Below are 24,360 nucleotides of genomic sequence, written 5' to 3'. Positions count from 1 at the left end.
ATGTAGTGTCTAATTCTAGGGGTTGTTTCTTATATGACCTAAATTCAATGATTTTGGTTTTGGTGTAATTAATTTCTAGATTATGATCTTGTAGCCACTGTGTTACTAATTCAAGAGTGTCTTGTAATATAGGGTCAGATTTGTTATTATTGTTGTATTGTATTAATATTGAGATGTCGTCTGCGAATAAAACTGGATATGCTATTTCGTGGTTTAGGATTTTTGGTAAATCGTTTATGTATATTAAAAATAATATACATCCTAGAACACTTCCTTGCGGGATGGAACATGTCATTTTTGTTTCATCTGATCTTACCAATGCTACCTCATTATTTATTGGATCATGATTTTCTAATTGCACTATTTGAGTTCTATTTTCTAGATAGGATTTAAACCAATCGTAGCTCGGACCTCGAATTCCACAACCATATAGTTTTTGCAGGAGTATATCAAATAAGACTTTATCATATGCCTTTGTCATATCCAGCAATACACCCATCACATGTTTTTTGTCATTAATGTGTTGAAGAGCTGTTTGAACATATTTATACACGGCTAAAGTAGTAGACCTAGATTTACGGAAACCATTTTGACAATCGTCCAAAATATTATATTTTTCTAAGAAGTTATATAATCTATTGCACATAGCTTTTTCAAAAACTTTTGAGAATGTTGGCAAGAGGGCTATAGGCCTATAATTACTGGGTATGTATGGATCTCCTTTTTTGTAAATCGGTTTAACTAGAGATTTTTTGAGGGCGTCAGGGAAAATACCACTTTGAAAACTTTGATTAACTAAGAATGTTAAAGGAATTGAAAGTTCATCTTTACATTGTTTCAGTAATGTTGGTGGAATTTCATCTAAACCGCAGCTATGTTTACTTTTAATTGAATTTATTATATCTATTATCTCCTTTCTATCTACAGGGCGAAGGTATAGCGAGCAGGTAGGCGGGCTTATAACTGGTCGTCCTGTTACGTTGTTATTATTTTTATTTACTCCCACAGTTGCAAAATAATCATTAAATACGTTCGCTACGTTTAAAGGACAGTTTACTTTTTGGTTGTCAATATCTAGTGTTATGTTTTCTTGCTTTTTCTGTTTTATTTTACCTGTTTTAGTATTTATAATTTTCCACATTGTTTTTACTTTGTTATCTGACTCTTCCATTTCTTTAATATATTGTATTCTCTTTGAAGTTTTTATGCTGCGTTTTAAAATTTGGCTATATCTTTTATGGTGGTTTCTGATGACACAGTTTTGTGTTTCATTTAGAATTTTTCTAAGTGCTCGTTTATGAATGCATGATTTCCTAAGGCCTGTGGTAAGCCAGCCTTTTGCAGGCTTGCTTTTAATTTTTAGTTTTTGTACCGGTATATGTTTATTTAGTAGATTTGTTATAATAGTAATTAATGTATTATAGTTAGTATTTAGATCTATGTTTGAGTTTATTGTTTCTTCCCATTTAATTTCACTTAGTTCTAGTTTTAGGTTTGCTATTTTGTTTTTAGTAAATATTCTCTTATTTGTATGCCACGTTTTATTATTGCTTACATGCAAATTATTAGAATTTATTTTTAAGCTTAGAGCTTTATGATCTGAAAGACCAAAATCTTCAACTTGAGATTGCATAATAAAAGATTTATGGTTAGTAAAGACTAAATCAATGCATGTGGAAGTGAGTTTTGTGACTCGCGTCGGCTCATGTATCAATTGTTGTAGATTATGCGATCGCATGATATTTAGGAATTCAACTGTTTGTTTATTTTTTTTCATTATATTTATATTGAAATCGCCACCTATTATTATAGATTTATTCATATTTTTTGTATCTAATTTATAAAGCAGTTTTTCCATTTGTTCATAGAATATGTTTACAAAACGATCAGCTCTGTATATCCCTATTATGATACAATTTAATTTAGGTAATTCAATTGCACTTATTTCTATAACAAATTCTTTGGAATAATCACTTATATCTTTTCTTTCTATATATTCTAAAGTTTCTTTTACTACTATGCCTACGCCACCTCCTTCATGAGTTTCGCGGCAAAACATGGATACTAGTTTATAACCCGGTAGAACAATGGCTTCACAAAAATAATAGGATTTCCATAGTTCAGATAACAATAATATGTCAATGTTATGTTCTGATATGAAATGCTCTACTGCATCCACCTTATTTCCTATACTTTGTATATTTTGGTACACTACGTTTAATGTTGCAGTTTGTTTTATCTGTACATCTGGGTTAGAGTCGAAAAAATGTGGTGTTTGTAGTATTATGTTGGCATGTATTTACTAGTAAATTATGTGAGGGGCTAAGCTTCTTAATAGTTATAGGAAAATAATCAGGAATAGTTTTTTGTTTTTTAATCAATGGTTGCTGCTTTGGATAAGCTTTGCTGTCAGCGAGTGTAATTTTATTATTATTAATGTTGTAACGACGTGAGATATTTGGTAGGTATTTGGCATTATAATCTAGAGTATCTATTAGTAAGTTGATTTTACGACAGGTGTGGATAATGTGGTTATTAAATGTGTGAAATGCGTGAGTGTAATGAGCATTATTAAAATTCTGACAAGTAAGTTTTAACATGTTATTTAACATTTTTATGTTTAGATGTATATTATTCGTTACATTTAATATAATTACATTGTTATTACAAAATCTTTTTAGCACAGCTGACAATTCTGTTAATATTTCCATAGGGTTACAATCATTTTCTGCTATACCTAGTATTATTTTATCGTCCTTATTAAGCTTTAACTCTTCACACGATTTCAGTATTTCACTAGTAGTCGCGTTGGGCTTTATGTAAGCAGAAATGTTGTAGTTCTCATACCTGCTATGTTCTCTTGATTTGATGAGATGTTGTGCTAGGCCTAAGCACTGTTGTCCTCCAAAAATCGATATGCGTCTTTTTGCTGTTTGATCTTCAGGAGAGATGTTCTTAATTAATTTTGTGTTAGTAACATTTTTATCATCAATTTTCTCCATTATTGTCGTACTGGTCGTAATTGTTTTATCAAGCTCTGTACAGTCGCTTTCGGTATTTTTGTTAGTGTATTGTTTGGTAATCTGTTGTTTTAGTGATTTATTTTCTAGCGATAAATTTTCTATTTCTGCACGGGCAAGAGATAGTTGAGTTTTTAGTAATTTTATTTCTGACATTAGTTCTTCAGTATTGGTATCAACAGTGGATAAATCCGGTAGACTTTTGACAATGAATGAGTGTGTTGAGCCAAACGAAGTATCGAACGAGTCATTGCAGCTGTTGGTAGTAACATTTCTTCTAAATGTGATATTAATATTATCTTCATCAATTTTTCTATATTCCATTATCAAATTATTTCAGAAATAATAATAGAATTAACAAAAACACAACGAAGTCCCAGGATCAGAACTTGCGCCACTTGACATAAAGATACTCTATTACGCCTTCAGACCACTGATGTTACTACGACACATTGTGAAAATATTTATTATTTTTGGTAATTTGGGACACCTGCAGGTGTTAAGGTGATTGACCCTTAGTCGAATTCACAGATTCAAATAATTGAATTCTATTGGTCGACGATGTTAGCGTCGCATTTTTTGAATTGTACTGTAACGAAAACTGTTTTTTCACATTTGGTAAATTAATCACTAGTTTTTAGTTTACACTATTTTATGATGTTTTATAGCACTGATAGTTAGTTTTTAAGGAGTTTTCACTTAGTTTAATACTGTTTTTGAGTTTGTTTTCACTTTTCCACTGTGTACACTAAGTTTGATGACAATTATTTCAAATCACTTTTATTCTAAATTCACTGTAAGAATCTGTTTGCCAACAATATATAGTAAGAATCAGGTAGAAAGGCGTTGATATTTAACACACACGGCAACTAATGTTTACAATAACTATTTAAATTGAATATTTTTTACGGAGCCTATGTTTACTCGGCGAACTAGCGCCACCTATCCTATGAATCAGCTAGTGGTTAAATAATAATGCCTTGCTAGCCGATATCCAGCTACAAAGTCCTACACCGTTGTCCTGAACGGTGGAAAGGTTTGATCATGGGTCCACCACGCTTGGCAAGTGAAGGTTGGAGATTTTACATGCTCTCAAAAAATATGTTAAACAAATCTCATGCCCGGTTTCTGAGGCACATTTAGCGGTAGTTTATCTATTCAAACTGTTTTTTTAAATGAGTTAAAGATATTGAATAGATAAACTACCGCTAAATGTACCTTAGAAACCGGGGGTCAGACATGCAAGGTTTCATCACGATGTATTCATTCACCGTTAGAACCAGTGATAATTATTTCTGATACACACATAAATGTGTTGCCATGGGAAAACGGAATTAGTAGATAAATGAATAAATTAATTATATCAAAGGTAATAACTATAATAATCGTTTTAATAACCCGATAACCTATTAAAATAAGAAAAACAACGATAAAATGTTATCAAATGTCGTGATACAGTTATAAAATCTATTGCTCTATCTATTTGTCTATAGATATGTTATCTATTAGATAACGGTATTATGTGACCAATTCAAATATTATTTCATAATAGTTAACGACAGCCGCGCGGATCGATCTCTGAGTTTAAGCCACGCTTGCCGAGGTTGTTCTGTGGATGGATGACCATCTAACACATATCGAGTTCCTCCGTGTTTCGGAAGGCACGTTGAATTGTGGGTCCCGGCTGTCATTTTCGAAGATCTTTGACAGTCGTTAACAGTAGTCAGAAGCTTGAAAATCTGACAACCAGTCTTACCGAAGGGTATCCGTGTTAAATCCCAGGTAACGGTAACTGCGTTGTGGAGGTCAGATAGGCAGTCGCTTCATGTAAAACACTGGTATTCAGCTGCATCCGGTGAGACTGGAAGCCGACTCCAACATAGTTTGGAAAAAGGCTAAGCTGATTTAATAGTATTAAATAAATCGAATTAACCCATTAATGTCCCACTGCTGGGCAAGGGTCTCCTCCCGTAATGAGGGGTTAGGCCTTGAGTCCACCACGCTGGCCTATTGTGGGGACTTTGCATACCTTTGAAAACTGTTCTAAACAACTCTCAGGCATGCTTGCATCACGATGTTTTCCTTCACCATTGGAACAAGTGATAATTATTTCTAATACACACATAACTTGGAATAGTCATTGTGTGTTGCCTCGGGTTCGAACCGTCGACCACTTGCGTGGGAGGTACCAACTTAAACCACTCGGCTATCATTATATTATCGCCTAATAGTATTAAATTACTTATAGCAAAGAGAGAATTAAAGATCATTAAAGGATTTCAAGATAAGACCTTATTGATTGAATATATTTTTGTTTTACCTACTTTGTATTGTTTTTGTGTCATGTGATTTGATAAAATCAATGTGTATTATTATTTAGGTCACTAAGGCTTAATTTCAGAACTAATGTATAATTGTCTGTTAGTTTCTATAACTACCTTTCGAATAAACCCTATTTTATTAGATAACTATATTAAAAAAAAAAAAACAATTTAACACTTTTGACACTGTCAAAAACCAAAAAACCTGCCAAACATCTATCAAAAACGTCAAAAAAACATTTGATTTTTGACTGCCAATGGCAAAATCGCCCAAAAAAACAATTTATCATTTTTGACAGTGTCAAACACCCAAGAACCTACCAAACGACTGTCAGAAACGTCAAAATTTCCCTCAATTCTTGACTGCCAGTGGCAAATTTTCCCATAAAAAATCAATTACCCTACAAAACTTTCTATAACTTCACGTCAAAAATATACCTTTAATTATGATAGCCAGTAGCAAAATTTTTCCAAAAAAGTTATTTTACCATACAAACATTAACAAAATCGCCGAAAATAAACAGTTTTCTCCCTTCAAAACTTACTGTAAGCCATTCAGCATGGAACTCCTCAGGTGGTGCACTGTTAAACAGCAGCTTCATCCAGTTGGCCACGGAGAAGCCGATCTTGCTGAGCTTGCTCTCATATTCCTCCGTATCCTTGGCCTTCTCCAGGTCATCCAAGTGCTTCTCAATCTCTTGCTCACTGGCCGCAGCCGTGGATGGTAGTGCCGTAGCCATATTTATAACACTTTTTTTTAGACTTACTTTTTAAGTAGGTTTAGATTTTTGGAGTGTGTTTCTGTTCAGTATTTTATTTTTGATTTTGAATTGGTTTCTGTTTAGAAATTGATTTGTTATTGAAAGAAAATACTTTTAAGGGTTATTGTCAGATGAGTATTATTCGAAAAATAATATTGATATTAATAATTTTGATGTTTTAAAATGTCAGAGTTGTTTTACGAATACATTTTATCTAACGATAGGAAAATTAGCGTGAAAAGTAACCCATAAAAGTATTTTATTTCAATAGATTTAGGCGCGATTTAATTTACGAAGTGTCAAAATTAATTCGCCAATAGAGATTTTTGATAGTGAATTATTATACGAAATATTTTAATTTACTGAAGATTATTTTAAACTTCATTAAAATACAGTCAACTAGGGTAACTTTGAATCATTTGGGTAACATTGAACGTGGAAATTTGAACTAGTTTCGATTCTTTTCTTCATTTGAAACCAACACTATTGATAAAAGTTTGCAAAATTAAAATAAATCTATATCAATTGTGTTGGTTTAATATGATAAAATATCGAAACTATTTCAAAATCCCACGTTCAATGTTATCCAAATGATTCAAAGTTACCCAAGTTGACTGTATTATTTATTTATTTTAATTTTGAAGTAATTTTTAACCGATTTAATTTAAAAACTCACTAATATTATTCACAAAGTATATTACGATTATTTACACGAATTTCGCTTTACACAATCGTTCACGGTAAAATCAGCAACATGAATAAAAGACAATGAAAGTCTACTATAAATCTTAATTACTTATCTTAATTTTAGGAAATATTAAGTAACGTATATCTGAGGATAATATTATTAATATAAAGATTATAAATACGAGACGGATTAAAAGATAATATTTAGATTAAATATTGATAGTCCATACAAATAAGGTACCCGCGGGTATTAAGGCCTAGCTAAGGGAGATTTGTAATAAAATGAAGAATATCCAATATAATCAACCAGTTTTTATAATAATCAGTCATGTACTTATATTACTACCGAGTTTAAACAAAAAATAGCTTCTAAAGCTTAAAACTACAACATTATATCACTTTTAAAAAAACGCTGTCTTTAGGCCTTATTATAATAGGGTAGGGTAAAAAGGCCTATACTATAAACTATTCAAAAATCAACTTAAACTACGTAAATTAGTATTCTTGACATCAATAATCATTAACATAAGGCAATAGAAAGCATAGTAGTCTTAATAAATTAAATAAATTGTCCTTATTCGCATCCATCAGGACATTGAAAATCATCAGTATATTCTGCAGTCAAACCGACACATTCTTCGTGGTACCACTTGAAGCATCGCGAACATTGCCTCATTGCATCATCCTTTCTATCTTCTTTGTAGGCATGACCGTACCGATCATTTTTTTTTGTGATTTATTTTTGTCAGATCGCCTTCTGACTACAATGCTCGTTTGGGAGGCATCGTGACTGTAAGCACCGAAAACAATAATAAATAAATTGAAAATATAAACTACGTATATACTACCCACTAACAAACATTTTAAAAACACGCTCCTACTTATATAGCAGTTAAAAAAATAGGAGTATAATAAGGCCTATTGTAAAATTTTATAGGCCTTAATATCCGCCAACCACCTATTTACAGAAAAGAATAATAATATAATTTTTATAACTACAAGTCTCTTAAAACGGTAATCTAAGGACAAGCATACGTTAATTAATAAGCGGACAGTCAATACAGGTTTGTAAATATGATATTTTCTAAACAACTTACGTTTTACTGGAGTCAATTTTTATAATTCGTGCTGCTGAACCGCACTTCTGAATGATTTCGACGATATTTGCGGGGGGAGAAGTGCAAGAGTGCGTCCGCCACTTTGCAGCGACTCGTATACGCTCTGAGCTTGTGTGACTGTAATCTTGATCGTCTACTACTGTATTTCGTACGTTTTTTGTTATTTAGGCCTTATTACCCGACAGGCCTTAATACCCGCAGGTACCTTATTATAAATGCGAAAGTAACTCTGTCTGTCTGCTACTCAATCACGCCTAAACTAATGAACCAATTTGCGTGAAATTTGGTATGGAGATATTTTGATACCCGAGAAAGGACATAGGCTATATATCATCACGCTACGACCAAAAGGAGTAAAGTAGAGTGTCAGTAATTAATGTTACAAAAACGGGGAAAAATTTCACCCATTCTCTCTTATCCAGCAAGCGAAGTTGCGCGGGTCAGCTAGTTATTAATATAAAGATTATAAATACGCGACGGATTAAAAGATAATATTTAGATTAAATATTGATAGTGGTTAATAAGGTAAGGTACGTCAGTGAAACTATATTTAAAGTATTTGATCATTAATATTTTACTTCCTACTTTGATTGCATCTGTGTGGCGTATGCAATTGTAATCACGAGGTGTTAGATCTATACGAATATTATAAAGCTGAAGAGTTTGTTTGTTTGAACGCGCTAATCTCAGGAACTTCTTGTCCGATTTGAAAAATAATTTCAGTGTTAGATAGTCTATTTGTCAAGGAAGCTAAGATATATACCATCACGCTGCGACTGATGGGAGCAGAGTACCAGTAAAAAATGTTACAAAAACGGGGATTCTTTTTACCCATTGGCCATTATCTCTTATGTGACGCAAGCGAAGTTGCGCGGGTCAGCTAGTTAGACAATATCACGCGTATTACATCCGAAGGTATACAGAGGTGGAAGAAATACACCCACGATTCGCCATTAACAATGTTAGTCTCCAATCGGAGGATATTGCCATTAATATTATTAAATAATCATTGTTAAAAACTCACGTTCGCACGCATATAATTCAGACACGACCCATTTAGTGAGATAAGCTGCAGGTGTTATAATGCAGAATTAATTGATAACAAGTAATTATCTGACGGATTTGTCGCGGATAATGACTCGATTCGTTTCCGTAATTACCCGTGATGGCCGAATGTGAGTTAGTAGGTTTTAGTACTTATAAGCCACACTCTATCGCGCATGAAACAACAATCGCGCGTGTAAGGGGAAAGGAAAGAGCACGCGCCGCGCTCATCTGTCAAGTCCGCGAAGAAAATCGCTCTCTCAGAGCGCGCTGCGCACACAAGCGTAATACTGTACGATACTAAGAACGTGCGATACAGTGTGTGTGTAAAGGTGGCCAATCTATACTTAATATTATAAAGCTAAAAAGTTTGTTTGTTTGAACGCGCTCATCTCAGGAACTACTGGTCCGATTTGAGTGTCAGATAGCCCATTTATCGAGGAAGGCTATAGGCTATATATCATCACGCTACGACCAATAGGAGCAGAGTACCGGTAAAAAATGTTACAAACACGGGGGAAATTTTGAGCTCTCTTATGTGACGCAAGCGAAGTTGCGCGGGTCATCTCGTATGTTATACATACTAAATACAGATTATAGGAAACAGTCGTAAATCTGTAACAGACTAAAATATTGATAACTCTATTCGTATCAGTTGAACTGTAAATACGGTCATTGACATCACAGACTTATAATATTAATTATTAATATATAAATCACTAGCTGACCCGCGCAACTTCGCTTGCGTCACATAAGAGAGAATGGGTCAGAATTTTCCATGTTTTTGTAACACTTTTTACTGTTACCTACTCTGCTCCTATTGGTCGTAGCGTGATGATATAGAATATGCTTTTTTTTCACGAAAAATATTCATAAAAATTATTTATATTTCTTAGTATAACGAAGTCGCGCTAAGGCATATCCGCCATTAAAACAGTTGCCATGGCAACTGAATTTTGTTAATTCAATGTCATTATAATGTTGATTTTTCGCGACTTCGTTGAATTTTCTGAATTTTCCCGGGAAATGCGTCATTTTCCCGGGGTAAAAAGTAGCCTATGTCCTTTCTCGGGTATCAAAATATCTCCATACTAAATTTCATGCAAATTGGTTCAGTAGTTTAGACGTGATTGAGTAGCAGACAGACAGACAGACAGACAGACAGACAGAGTTACTTTCGCATTTATAATATTAGTATGGATAATATAAAAAACTTGTTTCTGACATATCGATATGTAGTTATTAAAATAGAATAATTATATATATTAATATTATAAATGCGAAAGTTCATAATGTATGTTTGTTTGTTACTCAATTACGCAAAAACTACTGGACGAAACTTGTCAAAAATCGGTACACAGGTAGTTTGTAACCTGGGTTAACATATAGGATACTTTTAACCCGGGAAATCTTTTCACGCGGACGAAGTCGAGGGAAGAAGATAGCGTAATACTAAAACTAGTTTTTGACACTAGGATTATTAGAAATGAGATATTATTTATTAATTTATTCATAAGTATGGCCTGTCAAAGTGTCTTGAAACGACTTAATTTATTTTTAGATCTTTTATTTTATTTTTGGTTTGAAGAGGGCTGTGACCGCGTTTACAAAAATAAACTCGTGTTTGAAAGGACATATGCAAAATCAAATCAAATTAAACACTACAATAAAATGTGTTTATTGATAAAAAATAAGATACAATCTTCTTTAAAAAAATTAAATAGTACTTCGCCCTAAGATAAATATTAAAAGAATATTGAAGGTAATCTACAAGCTTCACTAATGCCCGGTTTCTGAGGTACATTTAGCGGTAGTTTATCTATTAAATAACGTTTTTATGTGACTTTAAACGCTATTGAATAGATAAACTACCGCTAAATGTACTCAGAAACACCATAACTCAGTTATAAATATATTTAAAAACTTACAATTTCCGAACGAATCTCATCACAATCAACATATTTTTTAATTTCATTTCCATTTTCAACCGCCACAGACACAGAATTTGAAACCGCGCCTTTTTGATTTAAAAACAACTGACTTATATTCGCGCCCATTTTTAAAAACGAAATTACACATTATGTTTTTTTTTTGCCGCAATGTTGTTAAAAATACCGAATTTATTGCATTTTGACACTTAAAATTTAATGTTGAATATAATTTTTACACTTTTTTATTGTATTTTTATAGTTTAAACTCACGTTTTGCTTGTAAAATGTATTTTTATTGGTACGTGATAGTCGTATCGTGTGTTTTACACTAGTGGCCAGTGTTCGTGTTGATTCGTTATCGGGTGGCGTTGATATGATTCAGTAGGCAAGTGTTTTAATACATGTCTACTTATTATCGAAGTTATGTATTTGAAGGCGAAAGTAAATTATATTGGTTGTTTTTGTAAAAGACTATTGGAGTAGGTTCCAAAAAATGGTCACGCTTTATAATACTTACTAGCTGACCCGCGCATCTTCGCTTGCGTCACATAAGAGAGAATGGTTCAAAATTTTCCCCGTTTTTGTAACATTTTTTATTGCTACTCTGCTCCTATAGGTCGTAGCGCGATGATATATAGCCTTCCTCGATAAATGGGCTATCTAACACTGAAAGAATTTTTCAAATCGGACCAGTAGTTCTTGAGATTAGCGCGTTCAAACAAACAAACAAACTCTTCAGCTTTAGAATATTAGTATAGATGCAATGTTTAATACTTTATGTCATACGCAACGATCAAATTTTAAATAAATAATGTCATAAAAAATATTAATATTTTTTATCTGAACCAAACTTAAGGCTCGCTGAAACTGAATAAGTTAAATCGTGACGTCATACTGCCAGTATTAGCTTAAAAAAAACACTGAGAACAAAAGCAATTTTGACGTTTCATGAAAAAGTTACTGATTTGATTAGCAGTCAAATATCTAAATGAACATTTAAAAATGTATGACAAAATAATTAAAATAAAATTAACCTATGAATGTCCCACTGCTGGGCTCGGGTCTCCTCCCGTAATGAGGGAGGGGTTAGGCCTTGAGAACACCACCAAACTATTTTTTTATATTTATTTATAAATTTATAAAAGACAACTCCCGCACTAAGACTTGCTCTTGTGTCGCGGGGACTTTTTACAAACATACAAACAACGGACACAAAGCACAACCAGACCTGAAACAATTATTTGTGAATCGCAAAAATAATTGCTTCGTGTGGGAATCGAACTCACGACCTCCCGACACAGTGGTATCGGCGTGGCGACCTAAACCACTGCGCCACGGAGGCAGCCGATTTATCTAAAAAACAGGCTAAAATTAGTGTATATTCATTTATAGACTGTGTTGTATTGTCTATAATTTAAGTCGTTTTGTTTTCAAACACAGTTATCTAAACCTTAGTCAGTAATATGCTATCTGTTCCGCTTCAATTGAGACTGTGCGAGGTCAGGAGATAACGTCATACGTAAATATTCATAATAATATCATTACAATATTATTAGGATTGTCTCTGTGGCCCGGGAGACAGGGTATTCGATCGTTCACCACAAGGTCTTGGGTTCGATTTAGACAAAAGAACGTCAGGGGTTCCCAACCTTTTCTTAGTCCGGGACCACTTTTATATTTTTCTTGTTAGCAGGGACACTATGTAAATTGTAAGTATATCTATACTAATATTATAAAGCTGAAGAGTTTGTTTGTTTGTTTGTTTGTTTGAACGCGCTAATCTCAGGAACTACTGGTCCGATTTGAAAAAATCTTTCAGTGTTAGATAGCCCATTTGTTGAGGAAGGCTATAGGCTATATATCATCACGCTACTACCAATAGGAGCAGAGTACCAGTAAAAAATGTTACAAAAACGGGGAAAAATTCTCCCATTCTCTCTTATGTGACGCAAGCGAAGTTGCGCGGGTCAGCTAGTTAAAAATAAAGCGTAATAATCATACTGAAAGTTTATATTTTAAAATCATTCGCGGACCATATTTTGACTTCCACGGACCACACTGGTGGTCCGCGGACCACTAGTTGGGAACCACTGGTCTAGACCGATTGGCAATTTAGTTTTTATATGATGTAATTATCTTTATATATAATATAATTCTTCTGTAAGTGTGTATGTCACGGAACTTCTCTTAAACGACTGGACCGATTTTGATGAATTTTTTTGTGTGTGTTCAAGGCGATCTGAGAATGGTTTAGATTCACAATTTTGTCCGCTGGACAATGTTTTTTTATTAAAGTTTTATGGCAAAACAAAGTTTGCCGGGTCAGCTAGTATTATTATCTATTCATGTTTGTAATATGTCGCGATCAAAGGTTAAACATGAAACAATGAAATGATCGTTCTATCAATCATTAGTCATGTTTATTACTAATACATAATAAATACATCTACGAGTTGCGTTTATTGTTTACTATTTTTTATACAAATGTATAAAAAAAAGTAAATTTTTATATAAATTTGTTACCTACTTCTTAAAACTAAATTTTAGCTATCCAGATCCTACTATCCTAATAATATTATAAATGCGAAAGTTTGTGAGTATGTTTGTATGGATGTTTGTTACTCTTTCACGCAAATACTACTGAATCAATTACAATGAAATTTGGTACCCATATGGGTAGTTCTAGTAGTATCTTTTTATCCCGGAGTTCCCGAGGGATCGGGATTTACACGGGAAGGGTTTCCACGCGGACGAAGTCGCGGGTGGCCTCTAGTATACTAATATAGCAATACGATACAAAAAATACGTATTGTTAATTCACCAAAGTCACGAGTCAATGACCTCGGTTAAAGTAACTGGTTTATAAAACTATGTAAGGCCGTATATTATATAAAAAAGATATAGTTTATTTATATTCGTGCCGGCTTAATGAAGGTTTAGTTATAAAAAACTAATTAGTATGTGTTTTGATTGTTATTGCAAATATCTGAGTTATGTTTGTGCCTTGTAGTTTTCTTTTTGGGATTATTGTATTTATTTAGATGCATTTTATTATTTTATTATCCATTGATCGTAAAACATTTATACATAGTTAGTTATTTTTTTTAATAATACGTAAAGTCTTACGCGCCTACATAGATTTTGTTGAAGATTTTACCCGCGACTTCGTCCGCCACCTGAGTTTTCCCATGGGATTGCGTCATTTTCCCGCGGTAAAACGTAGCCTATGTTCTTTCTCGGGTATCAAAATATCTCCATACCAAATTTCATGCAAATTGGTTCAGTAGTTTAGACGCGATTGAGTAACAGACAGACAGACAGAGAGAGTAATTTTCGCATTTATAATATTAGTATGGATATTGTAAAATAGTCAGTGTTATGTCAAAAGATCTCTACCGTTAAAAATATCAAAATTTACAAAAAATCTATAATTGTAAGTATAAAAAGCAGATTATTTAAGTCAGATTTTTTAAGAAATGTGTGGTAATAGTTAGGCTGACAAATAAGTCTATGTCGTAGTTGCGAGATCTAGGCATTATATTATGCCTAGGCAGTCTAACAACTTTCTTTTGCTAAGGGTAAACGGAAGCTGTGTGACCATTACTAAGACAGTTTCTTACGTGTTAGCTTACATCACTGTACAAATAATTTGTAAAAACATTTGATTTTGTTTCTAGGGATATAAAGGTAATAAAAAATATCCTTTTTAGCTTTGTTTTTCAATGCGCTTTACAATAGTTCTCTTAAACTTTTTACTGACATAATAGTTTAAGTAAATTAAAATATAAAATATCCAAATCTGTCTACGCAATAACGAGTTATGAGACAACCATATACATACGATATGTCTCCTCCTTTTTTAAAACTTAGTTAAAAATCACTGCAATATTAACTTAAAGACAATGTGAGGCTCTAAAATGTATTTTAAAAAACAGTTACACTTTCGACCAAAATTAATCGCACATTACAAAAAAATATAATATTTATTCAAATTCCGAACACGTGTTTACAAACAATCGCACACGAGATTATCGCTCGCGATAAATCTAAAGACGCATTTACGGTAACGCGGATTTTACGTGAAGCGAAAACACAATGAGATATAATAATATATTGGAAACGGTATTTAATTTTATTGTTATTCATTCAATCACAAATATTTAATAGTTTATTATATTTTGCTCATGATTTTTTACAATTTATCACATTATTTGATTGCACGTTTGGCACAGTGGTTAACGTGGTTACCTTGGCACAATAACCGTAGCGCCGCGTGTGGTCGAATCCTACCTCAAATATTTGTGTGATGAGCACGAGTATTTGCTCTGCCTGGATGTTAATGTATCTATATAGGTATGTATTTAGAAGTATATAAGTATGTTTATCAGTTATTTGGTTACCATAGAACAAGCTCTGCTTAGTTTGGAATCAAATGACCGTGTGTGAGTTGTCCAATGATATTGATTATTTATTGATATTTTGTTTAACACGAAATATCCATAAGATACAAAGCCGATGTAGAACGTTAAAAATAACTTATAGAGAGCTGATCAGTCATCAATCGTTTGCTTAAAAAAGACGACTAATAACAAAAGACCTTGACACAAAAAACGCAATCTTAAAAAAAACCACGCGTATTTTAGTTAAGATAATTACTGTGCTAAAAGACATCGTATACATTTATGAATTATACTCTATACATATTTCCAGACAGTTTGTAAGATGTTACTATCCGTGACAGAAGCGTAAAAGCACAATAAACTGTCATTTCCATTAGCTTTCTTAGGTTTTTTGACAACGCACGTCTGTATTTTACACCGAAATAAATAAAAGTTGTTGCTATTTATTTTTATGTTTTTTTTCCTGCATATGTGTCTGCGGGCTTAACTTGTACGAGTATCTTCGTATATCTTCTTCTGTAAGTGTGTATGTCACTGAACTTCTCTTAAACGACTGGACCGATTTTGATGATTTTTTGTGTGTGTTCAAGGGGATCTGAGAATGGTTTAGATTATTAAAAAGAGCAAAAAAATTTCAAATTATATCGTGTAGACAGGACAACGTCTGTCGGGTCCGCTAGTATACAATATTATACAATAATAGTTTCCTGGATAAATATTATATCACGTTTGTAAGTTTAAGTTAAGTATACATTTAGTTTTTAACTAAGATTTACACAAAGCATTTTAATTTTGCGCAAAATAAAGACATTACCACGCACTTATAGTATCAAATTCGCGAAGTAAAAACAGTTTTACAGCACTTTATAACCGCATATAAAGTTCTTACTTAAGCACAATTGCGTAGCCGTAGCCGACTCCCGCGCAAAATATATCTAATTATTTTAATACACACATATACTCGTAGCTATTTATTTACTGTCCATACAAAACTAGAGGTGATTTAAACTTTAAAAAGCACTGGCAATAAGAATACGCAAAAATATAGACTTCTATCGCACTTTGAAACCGAACAAAAATCTTTGGCACACGTCCTAAGATAAAATATATTTTGTTTAATCACGTGTTAGTCCACGAGTTGTAACGTACGGCCGCGTTTGATGTACGCGCGATACTGAACAAGTGAACACTACACAATGATCGGTTATAAGTTCGTAGTTAATTGTTGTACACTGCCGGCGGAAATTATGGGTACAGTTTGGCAGACATTTCGATCGCGACTTTGCTTGACCGGTTTACTAATCAGTGTGGTTTGGTGTCTGCTTAAATTTATAGATTTTTTTTTATAAAGCTATACTATACTAATATAATAAAGCTGAAGAGTTTGTTTGTTTGAACGCGCTAATCTCAGGAACTACTGGTCAGATTTGAATTTACGATATATATATCATCACGCTACGACCAATAGGAGCAGAGTTATAGTAAGAAATGTCACAAAAACGGGGAAAATTTTGACACGTTCTCTCTTATGTGACGCAAGCGAAGTAGCGCGGGTCAGCTAGTGTATTTATATACATACATAATATCACACAGGTATTAGCAGAGGTATATAAAATACTCGCGTTTCGCTATTAACAATGTCAGTCTCATGTTACAATAAGCCTATTGTTGTATGAATGTTTTTTTTGTATGTAGGTATGTTCAAAATTACAAAGGATTTTTCGATTGTTTGTATTTCAGCGGTTTCCTTAAATACTAGTAAACCATTTGGAGAGCGTTCTTTTTGTCAAAAATAAAATAATTCATACAAGATTTTTTAAGCAATTAGTTATCTTTCCAGAAAATGCAGACGACCGAAAAGGGCCTCGCTAATTGACAACAATTTTTGATTTTGAAAGAACTGTAATCCTACAAACCGACTTTTAAGAGTTTTCATTTAAATACAGCAGTTTCCGAGATAATCTTCCACAAACCATTAAAAATTCAATTATCTACTTTCGCACAGAATCGTCGATGGTATATATCAGCTGTTTGCACAGAATATTTGATTTATTTGTCTTTCTATTATAAGTGTTATCTGTCACATAAGTACTTCTTCTTATTGTATGGTTAGTGGTCAACCTAGTGTCAAAGTTGTTCAAGCCGCCCGAAAGGCCTTTGACATGGCTTAACGATTGTTATCTTAGTAGACAACAACCGGGACCGACTTTTTACGTGCCCTCCGAAGCACGGAGACGCTCAGCTCAAATACCACTATGCGGTCACCCATCTATAGAATGACCGCGCCAACGGTTGCTTAACCCACAGATCGTTTACCGACCGGTGAGCACAACTGGCTATGGGCGCCTAGATAAGTATTATCGATAACTAGATAAGTACTAGTTATCGATAATAGACTATCAGTATCAAGACCTGTATCTTATAGATACACATTTATAAGGAAATATTTCCTTGAATGATGGAAGAGAAAGAATAAAGTTTAGTTTTACAAACTCATTACTGTCTTAATATTGGACCATAATACTGAAAATGCAGTGTGTTTATCGTACGGTTAGTGTTCAACCTAGTGTCAGAGTTGTTCAAGCCGCCTGAAGGCCTTTAACATGGCTTTAAAACTGTTATATTATTGATAACGTGACCTATTTTAACATGCCTTACGAAGCACGGAGACGCCCTATTCTAATACCACGCGGTCACCCATCTATGGAGTGTCCGCGTCAAGGTTGCTTAACTCAGAGATCGTTTACCGACCGATGGGCGCAAATAGCCACAAGCACCATAATGAAAAACTTGCAGTAACTCCGGGGTAAAAAGTATTCTATGTATTATTCTGAGTCTTTAACTACCTACATACCCAAATTTCATCGTAATCTGTTACAAATCGGAACAAACATCCATACACACATACATTCTCACAAACTTTCGCATTTATAATATTAAGTAGGATGTATGTATGAAAATATTCTCGATAGTAGTCAAGCTATATGTAAATGGAAAAAACTGGCGTTTATCTTCTAAATAACGTGAACAATGTGCTGTGTAACGCAACACGCAATGACGCACTTCTGCTATGATAATATATATTAACGTACAAACACTGATGGATTGCATTGATTATAATCACTTTTCACTAATCCCATTATAAATTATTTTCCAAAAATCATAGTTACGTGGCATTTACTTTTAGTGCAAGTCATTGAGAACTTTAATTTAAGACAACACAACAATGATTTTTTGAAGTTATATTTGTGTACTAGCTGACCCGCGCAACTTCGCTTGCTTCCAATAAGAGAAAACGGGTGAAATTTTTCCCCGTTTTTGTAACATTAATTACTGGTACTCTGCTCCTTTTGGTCATAGCGTGATGATATATAGCCTATGTTCTTTCTCGGGAATCATATCCATACCAAATTTCATGCAAATTCGTTCAGTAGTTTAGGCGTGATTGAGTAGCAAACAGACAGACAGACAGAGTTACTTTCGCATTTATAATATTAGTATGGATTAGAAATAATGATCACTTGTTCTAACGGTGAAGGAAACATCGTGATGAAACCTTGCATGCCTGAGAGTTTCTAATGGAACACGTAGAGTAACTAACCAGCAACTCGATCCGAGTAAATTATAGTTATATTGCTACCCGGATATATTTCATTCCCGAGAGATTTGCAGGATAAAAACTATCCTATCTCCTTTACTATTCAAACTATCTTCTATCAATGGTTTAGGCATAACGAAGGGACAGACAGACATAAGATACTTTTTTTAGCCAGTTACTGTCCCACTGCAAGGGTCTCCTCCCGAATGAGGGAGGGGTTAGGCCCTGAGTCCACCACGCTAGCCTGGTTGGGGTCTTTGCATGCCCACAAGAAATTAATTAAACAATTTTAGACACACAAGGTTTTCATTACCGTTAAAACAAGTTATAATTATTTCTAATACACACATCACTTGGAAAAGTCATTCGTGTGTTGTCTCGGGTTCTGAACCGTCGACCACTTGCGTGGGAGGTGCCAACTTGTACCACTCGGCTATCACTGCTAAAGATACTTTGCTTATATTGAAAAGTTTTGTATTTACATAAATTTTAAGATTTACGGCATAGCAAAGCGATGATTTCCTATTAATTAAAAATTATCTTCTCTTTATTTCCTGTAGTATCGATACTATTATTATTATATATAAAACTCTTCTGTTACTGTCTGACTAATGGACAACGCACAGCCGAAACCACTGAGCGTAGAAAGGATTTTTGGAAAATCTCCCAGTAAAAAGGGAGAAATCTTTTTATATATGACAGATCAGCAATAAAAATGTTGTGAAAACGGAAAATTCCACGCTGGCGAAATCGCGGGCGGCCACTAGTATGTTATATAAATGTGGATACATAATTATGCACGGCAGTGTACGTCATGTGGTGACCTTCGGCGTCGTTTGATAAATACGTCATAGAATTAATTGTGTTTGTTTTGTTGCTATTGAATAGTAATGTGGGGTTCGATTCTTGGTTAGGTTTTATTACATTTGTAAATTTAACTAAAAAAGGCACAATTTTATGTATGTATGTATAAATATAATTGTGTCTGTTTTACAGTATATGGGACGGCTGATCATATCTTGGGTTCGATTTGCGGGTGAAGCAAAATGCTGTTAAATTTTACTGTAGTAGGGGTTTATTAAAAAGAAAAACTTATTTATACTGCTCTACTAGGATATCAAACCTGAAACCACGTAACTCACTACCGTATACTGCCTATCAAAAGTCGGTTCCGATTGTAGAAAAATACGGTTTTTATAGGTACACTAGCTAACCTTTTTAAACGTTGTTTTGCCAAATAAATAAAAAAAAATAGTGTCACTTAAGGGTATGAAATATAGTTATAAATAGATGTTAGCCGATTCTCAGACCTACCCTATATGCTCACAAAATTTCATGAGAATCGGTCAAGCCGTTTCGGAGGAGTACGGTAACTAACATCGGTAGCAAACATTCATACATACATACATTCTCACAAAGTTTGTGAGAATGTATGTATGATTGAATGTTTGTTATTCTTTCACGCAAATACTACTGAACCGATAACGATGAAATTTGGTATATAGGTAGCTACTTTTTATCCCATAGTTCCCGAGGGATCGGGATTTACACGGGAAAAGTTTCCACGCGGACGAAGTCGCGGGCAGCCTCTAGTATAAGATAATATAGCACGAGCCAGTGAAAACATAATAATCAATACTCATTGAGTTCTTAAATACGCAAAAAGACATGTTATAATGAGTTAGGAGTCATATTTCATGATAATTGCTTAATTGGCTTCACCGCTGCCGACAGACCGCGAATTATAAACCTTAGTGCTTATTGGAGTGAAAAACATGTGTATTATATCATTGTACCTGTTGTATTTACAGGCGCCCATAGCCAGTTGCGCTCACCGGTCGGTAAACGATCTGTGGGTCATGCAACCCTTGGCGCCGTCATTCCAAAGATGGGTGACCGCATAGTGGTATTTGAGCTGGGCGTCTCCGTGCTTCGGAGGGCACGTTAAAAGTCGGTCCCAGTTGTTGTCTGCTAAGATAACAGTCGTTAAGCCATGTCAAAGGCCTTTCGGGCGGCTTGAACAACTTTGACACTAGGTTGACCACTAACCATACGACAAACAAACAACCTGTTGTACTTGAAGGTATGTATAGGCAGCAATGCATTCATTAAGTGTAGAACATAATCTATGTATCAGTCTAGCCTTTCTTCCAAACTATATTGGAGTCGGCTTCCAGTCTCACCGGATGCAGCTGAATACCAGTATTTTACATGGAGCGACTGCCTATCTGACCTCCACAACACAGTTATCTGGGTTATAACACGATAACCTTCGGTAAGACTGGTTGTCAGACTTTCAAGCTTCTGACTACTGATAACGACTGTCAAAGATCTTTGAAAATAACAGACCCACAATTTAACGTACCTTCTAAAACACGGAGGAACTCGATATGTATAAGATGTTAACCCATTCACAGGACAACCTCAGCAATTGTAGCTTAACCAACCAACTAACTTTTATCTTCTATTTCAGACGTTTATGCACAGTCTCATTTCATCAAAATGGTTTCAGCAGTTTAGAAGTGAAAGTGTAACAGAGAAACAGACAGTATGGCTTACGTTCACAGAACCCTAATATTACGTAAATATTAGGTCGGGGAAAAAGTCTTTTCGCATTATAGTATGTATGAACTTGTAATAAAATCTTTTCTCTACACAAAAAAAGCTCAATATTTGGGTACCTCACGAGCTCACTGTGGAGGAACGAGGTGATCATGTTCCTCCAACACAAAGGGAGGATCCTCCGACCAGGCGAGGTGATCATGCCTGGTGGGCCTAGGCTGCCCGACTGTTGTAGTCGGGAACTTGTATATATAGTCAGTTGCAGTGCAAACTTCGATAGCGCGATCTAGGACTTGTGACGTCAGTCACACTGCGCGTGGTGGTTGGTTGCGCGCTGGTCCCAGTAGATGTCGCTGTATGTAGCGAGCCGCTACACTCACTGAAAGAAACCTAATGAACCGTGTACTCATTTGTGATTCTTGAAGCCAAAGAGATTTTATTACAAGTTCATCCATACTAATATTATAAATGCGAAAGTAACTCTGTCTGTCTGTTACTCAATCACGCCTAAACTACTCAACCAATTTGCAAATGTGGTATGGATATATTTTGATACCCGAGAAAGGACATAGGCTACTTTTTACCCCGGGAAAATGACGCATAATGGGAAAATTAAGGTGGCGGACGAAGTCGCGGGTAAAAGCTAGTACATACTATAATGCGAAAAGACTTTTTCCCCGACCTAATACATTGTAGTTTATCGTCACAATTGTTCGTTTGATCTTTATAACTCGGTTCAGATGAACAATTGTCGTTAATCAGTTGCTGATTAATTAGTCCTCGGATTATTAGACTTTATAGACTTTGTACTGTGACCTGAATTTACACGTGGAGTATAGGCATTTAATTTGTGAAAACTGAAGACTCAGGTTCGTTTCCCGATGAAGGATGAATGTTTTAAGCCGAACGTCCACCGCCAGCTAAAATAAGTTAGTTTAGTTAGGCTCCCATAGATTTGAGAATCTTTCATACATCGCACCCTCGGTGCAACACTGTCACTTATGCAAAAATGTAGTTTTTCAGGAGAAGCATTTTAAACTTTGACACCTCCCACAACAATAACTTTATGTGATATTGATAAGATGAATACATCAGCGAATACTTTTAACTTTACTTTTGCTTATATAATGATAATAGTAATACAGTAGTAGTGCTTTAAATCAATTACTACATAAGTAACTCATTTTTGCATTTTTTTACAAAAGTGACATTATTGCACCGGGGGTACGACATGTGCGTCCACCGCAAACTATGCCAGCTAAGCTAACTAAAATATAAAAACTGTCTGAAATATTCGAGCGATTAGTTTACTAAACTTACTTATTTTAGCTGGCTGTGGACGTTCGGCTTTAATAACGTAAGTTTTTTGGTTTCCATTTAATGTTTGGAATATTTTTACTGCATAGTAGCTTATGACTTGCCAAAGCTGGGATGCACCGGGTGTCATGAGCTCGATTTTTGGCTAGCCTTCCTTCCGACAATGTTGGAGTCGGCTTCCAGTCTCACCGGATGCAGCTGAATAGTATTTTCCATGGAGCGACTGCCTATCTGACCTCCACAACCCAGTTACCTGGGTTATAACACGATACCCGTCGATAAGACTGGTTGTCAGACTTTCAAGCTTCTGACTACTGTTAACGACTGTCAAAGATCTTATCATCAGCCATCCACGAAAACAACCTCGGGGTAGCTTAAGCAGAGTCGACGTATTTAAAAAAAAATCTAAATAAAGTGGCAAAGGACTATAACTGCTTACCTGTTCCGTAGTCAATATAATCTGTTCCCCAGGCCTCCTGGGCCGTGGACTGGACTCCGGGGTCTCTACAGGAGAGAACCACTTGACGGTGGACTCTGCGTAGTTGGACTGTCTGCCGCCGGAGCCCGCCGGCTGCAGCAGCGGAGTCCGCTCCGACACCGCGCCGTGGTGGACTGACGGAGAATGTGGGTACACTAGAAATAATAGAAAATTGCGGGTAGATTTATATTCTTATTATAATTTTGATGGTGGAAATTAAACTATAAAAATCCCGATTATTTTTCCGAATGCTGGGCAATATCTATCAAAAAACTCTTTCAAATCTCTGTATCCTTAACAATTTTGTTTTTTGTGTTTGTTATCTCTGAAAGTGAAAATCTAATTTATTGTTTTCTTAATTAATGAAAGCTATAGCACCCCTATTTACTTATTAGGTACCTACATGTTGCAAGCTTTTAACCATTACCCACTAAATCTAATCTGTTTTTTAAATTAAAATTTACTTATGCATTTTGACAGATAATTTCAGATATTTGCTGCCATTCTTATCTATCGGATAGTGGGTGACAAATTATAAAAAAAAAAATTACCCATTAATGTCCCACTGCTGGGCAAGGGTCTCCTTCCGTAATGAGGGAGGGGTTAGGCCTTAAGTCCACCACGCTGGCCAAGTGCGTGCAAATGTATTAAAAAAAGTTTAGGCATGCAAGGTTTCCTCACGATGTTTTCCTTCACCGTTGGAGCAAGTGATAATTATTTCTTATACACACATAACTTCGAAAAGTCATTGGTGTGTTGCCTCGGATTCGAACCTGCGACCACTTGCGTGGGAGGTGTCAACTTATACGAATACATATGGCAAAATTTATCTGTATTGAAATTAAATAATATCTTACCTATAGACTCTAATATCTGTTTAGCCTGCAGCTCCTGGGGCAACACCCTGAAGTCCAGGAACCACGCTTCCCCCCACGCCAGCGTGAACGACGTCAGGATGAGGAACACCTCGTACACCGGCTGTGCTGCGTGTGGCCACTAGTGGGGAAAGAAGTGGGCAAAGTGGGCATATTAGTATGATTACGTGCGTGCCGTTTTCGAGATATTGATTTGTTTATTGTTACAAATAATTATGAGATTGTGTTTGACTCGATTTAAAGAAAAT

The 24,360-nt window shown here is 34.9% G+C and overlaps 1 protein-coding gene and 1 long non-coding RNA gene across 3 annotated transcripts in view; one reads left to right on the top strand and one right to left on the bottom strand.

Annotated features, from left to right (window-relative positions):
* Start1 (Steroidogenic acute regulatory protein-like) overlaps positions 1–24,360 on the bottom strand; it is a 45,663-nt gene that overhangs the window by 12,878 nt on the left and 8,425 nt on the right. Inside the window, exons 6-7 of the mRNA XM_076132412.1 lie at positions 24,095–24,233; positions 23,199–23,392 (exon numbers count right to left, since the gene is read on the bottom strand). Of these exons, the coding sequence (XP_075988527.1) occupies positions 23,199–23,392; positions 24,095–24,233 (333 nt within the window). The remainder of the gene's footprint in view (positions 1–23,198; positions 23,393–24,094; positions 24,234–24,360) is intronic.
* LOC142984661 (uncharacterized) lies at positions 11,172–24,259 on the top strand. Of its 2 annotated transcripts, XR_012960159.1 has the most exons (5): positions 11,173–11,267; positions 20,692–20,963; positions 21,354–22,311; positions 23,231–23,383; positions 24,119–24,259. It is a non-coding gene; the product is annotated as an uncharacterized LOC142984661 (long non-coding RNA). The 2 variants fall into 2 exon arrangements; XR_012960158.1 differs by lacking the exons at positions 20,692–20,963; positions 21,354–22,311 and having other exon boundaries at positions 11,172–11,267.

Source organism: Anticarsia gemmatalis, chromosome 27 (genome assembly GCF_050436995.1).
Source record: "Anticarsia gemmatalis isolate Benzon Research Colony breed Stoneville strain chromosome 27, ilAntGemm2 primary, whole genome shotgun sequence".
NCBI classification, from domain to species: Eukaryota; Metazoa; Arthropoda; class Insecta; order Lepidoptera; family Erebidae; genus Anticarsia; species Anticarsia gemmatalis.
Note: the sequence above shows the minus strand (reverse complement) of the source record. Positions and strands in the feature narration are given on the sequence as shown.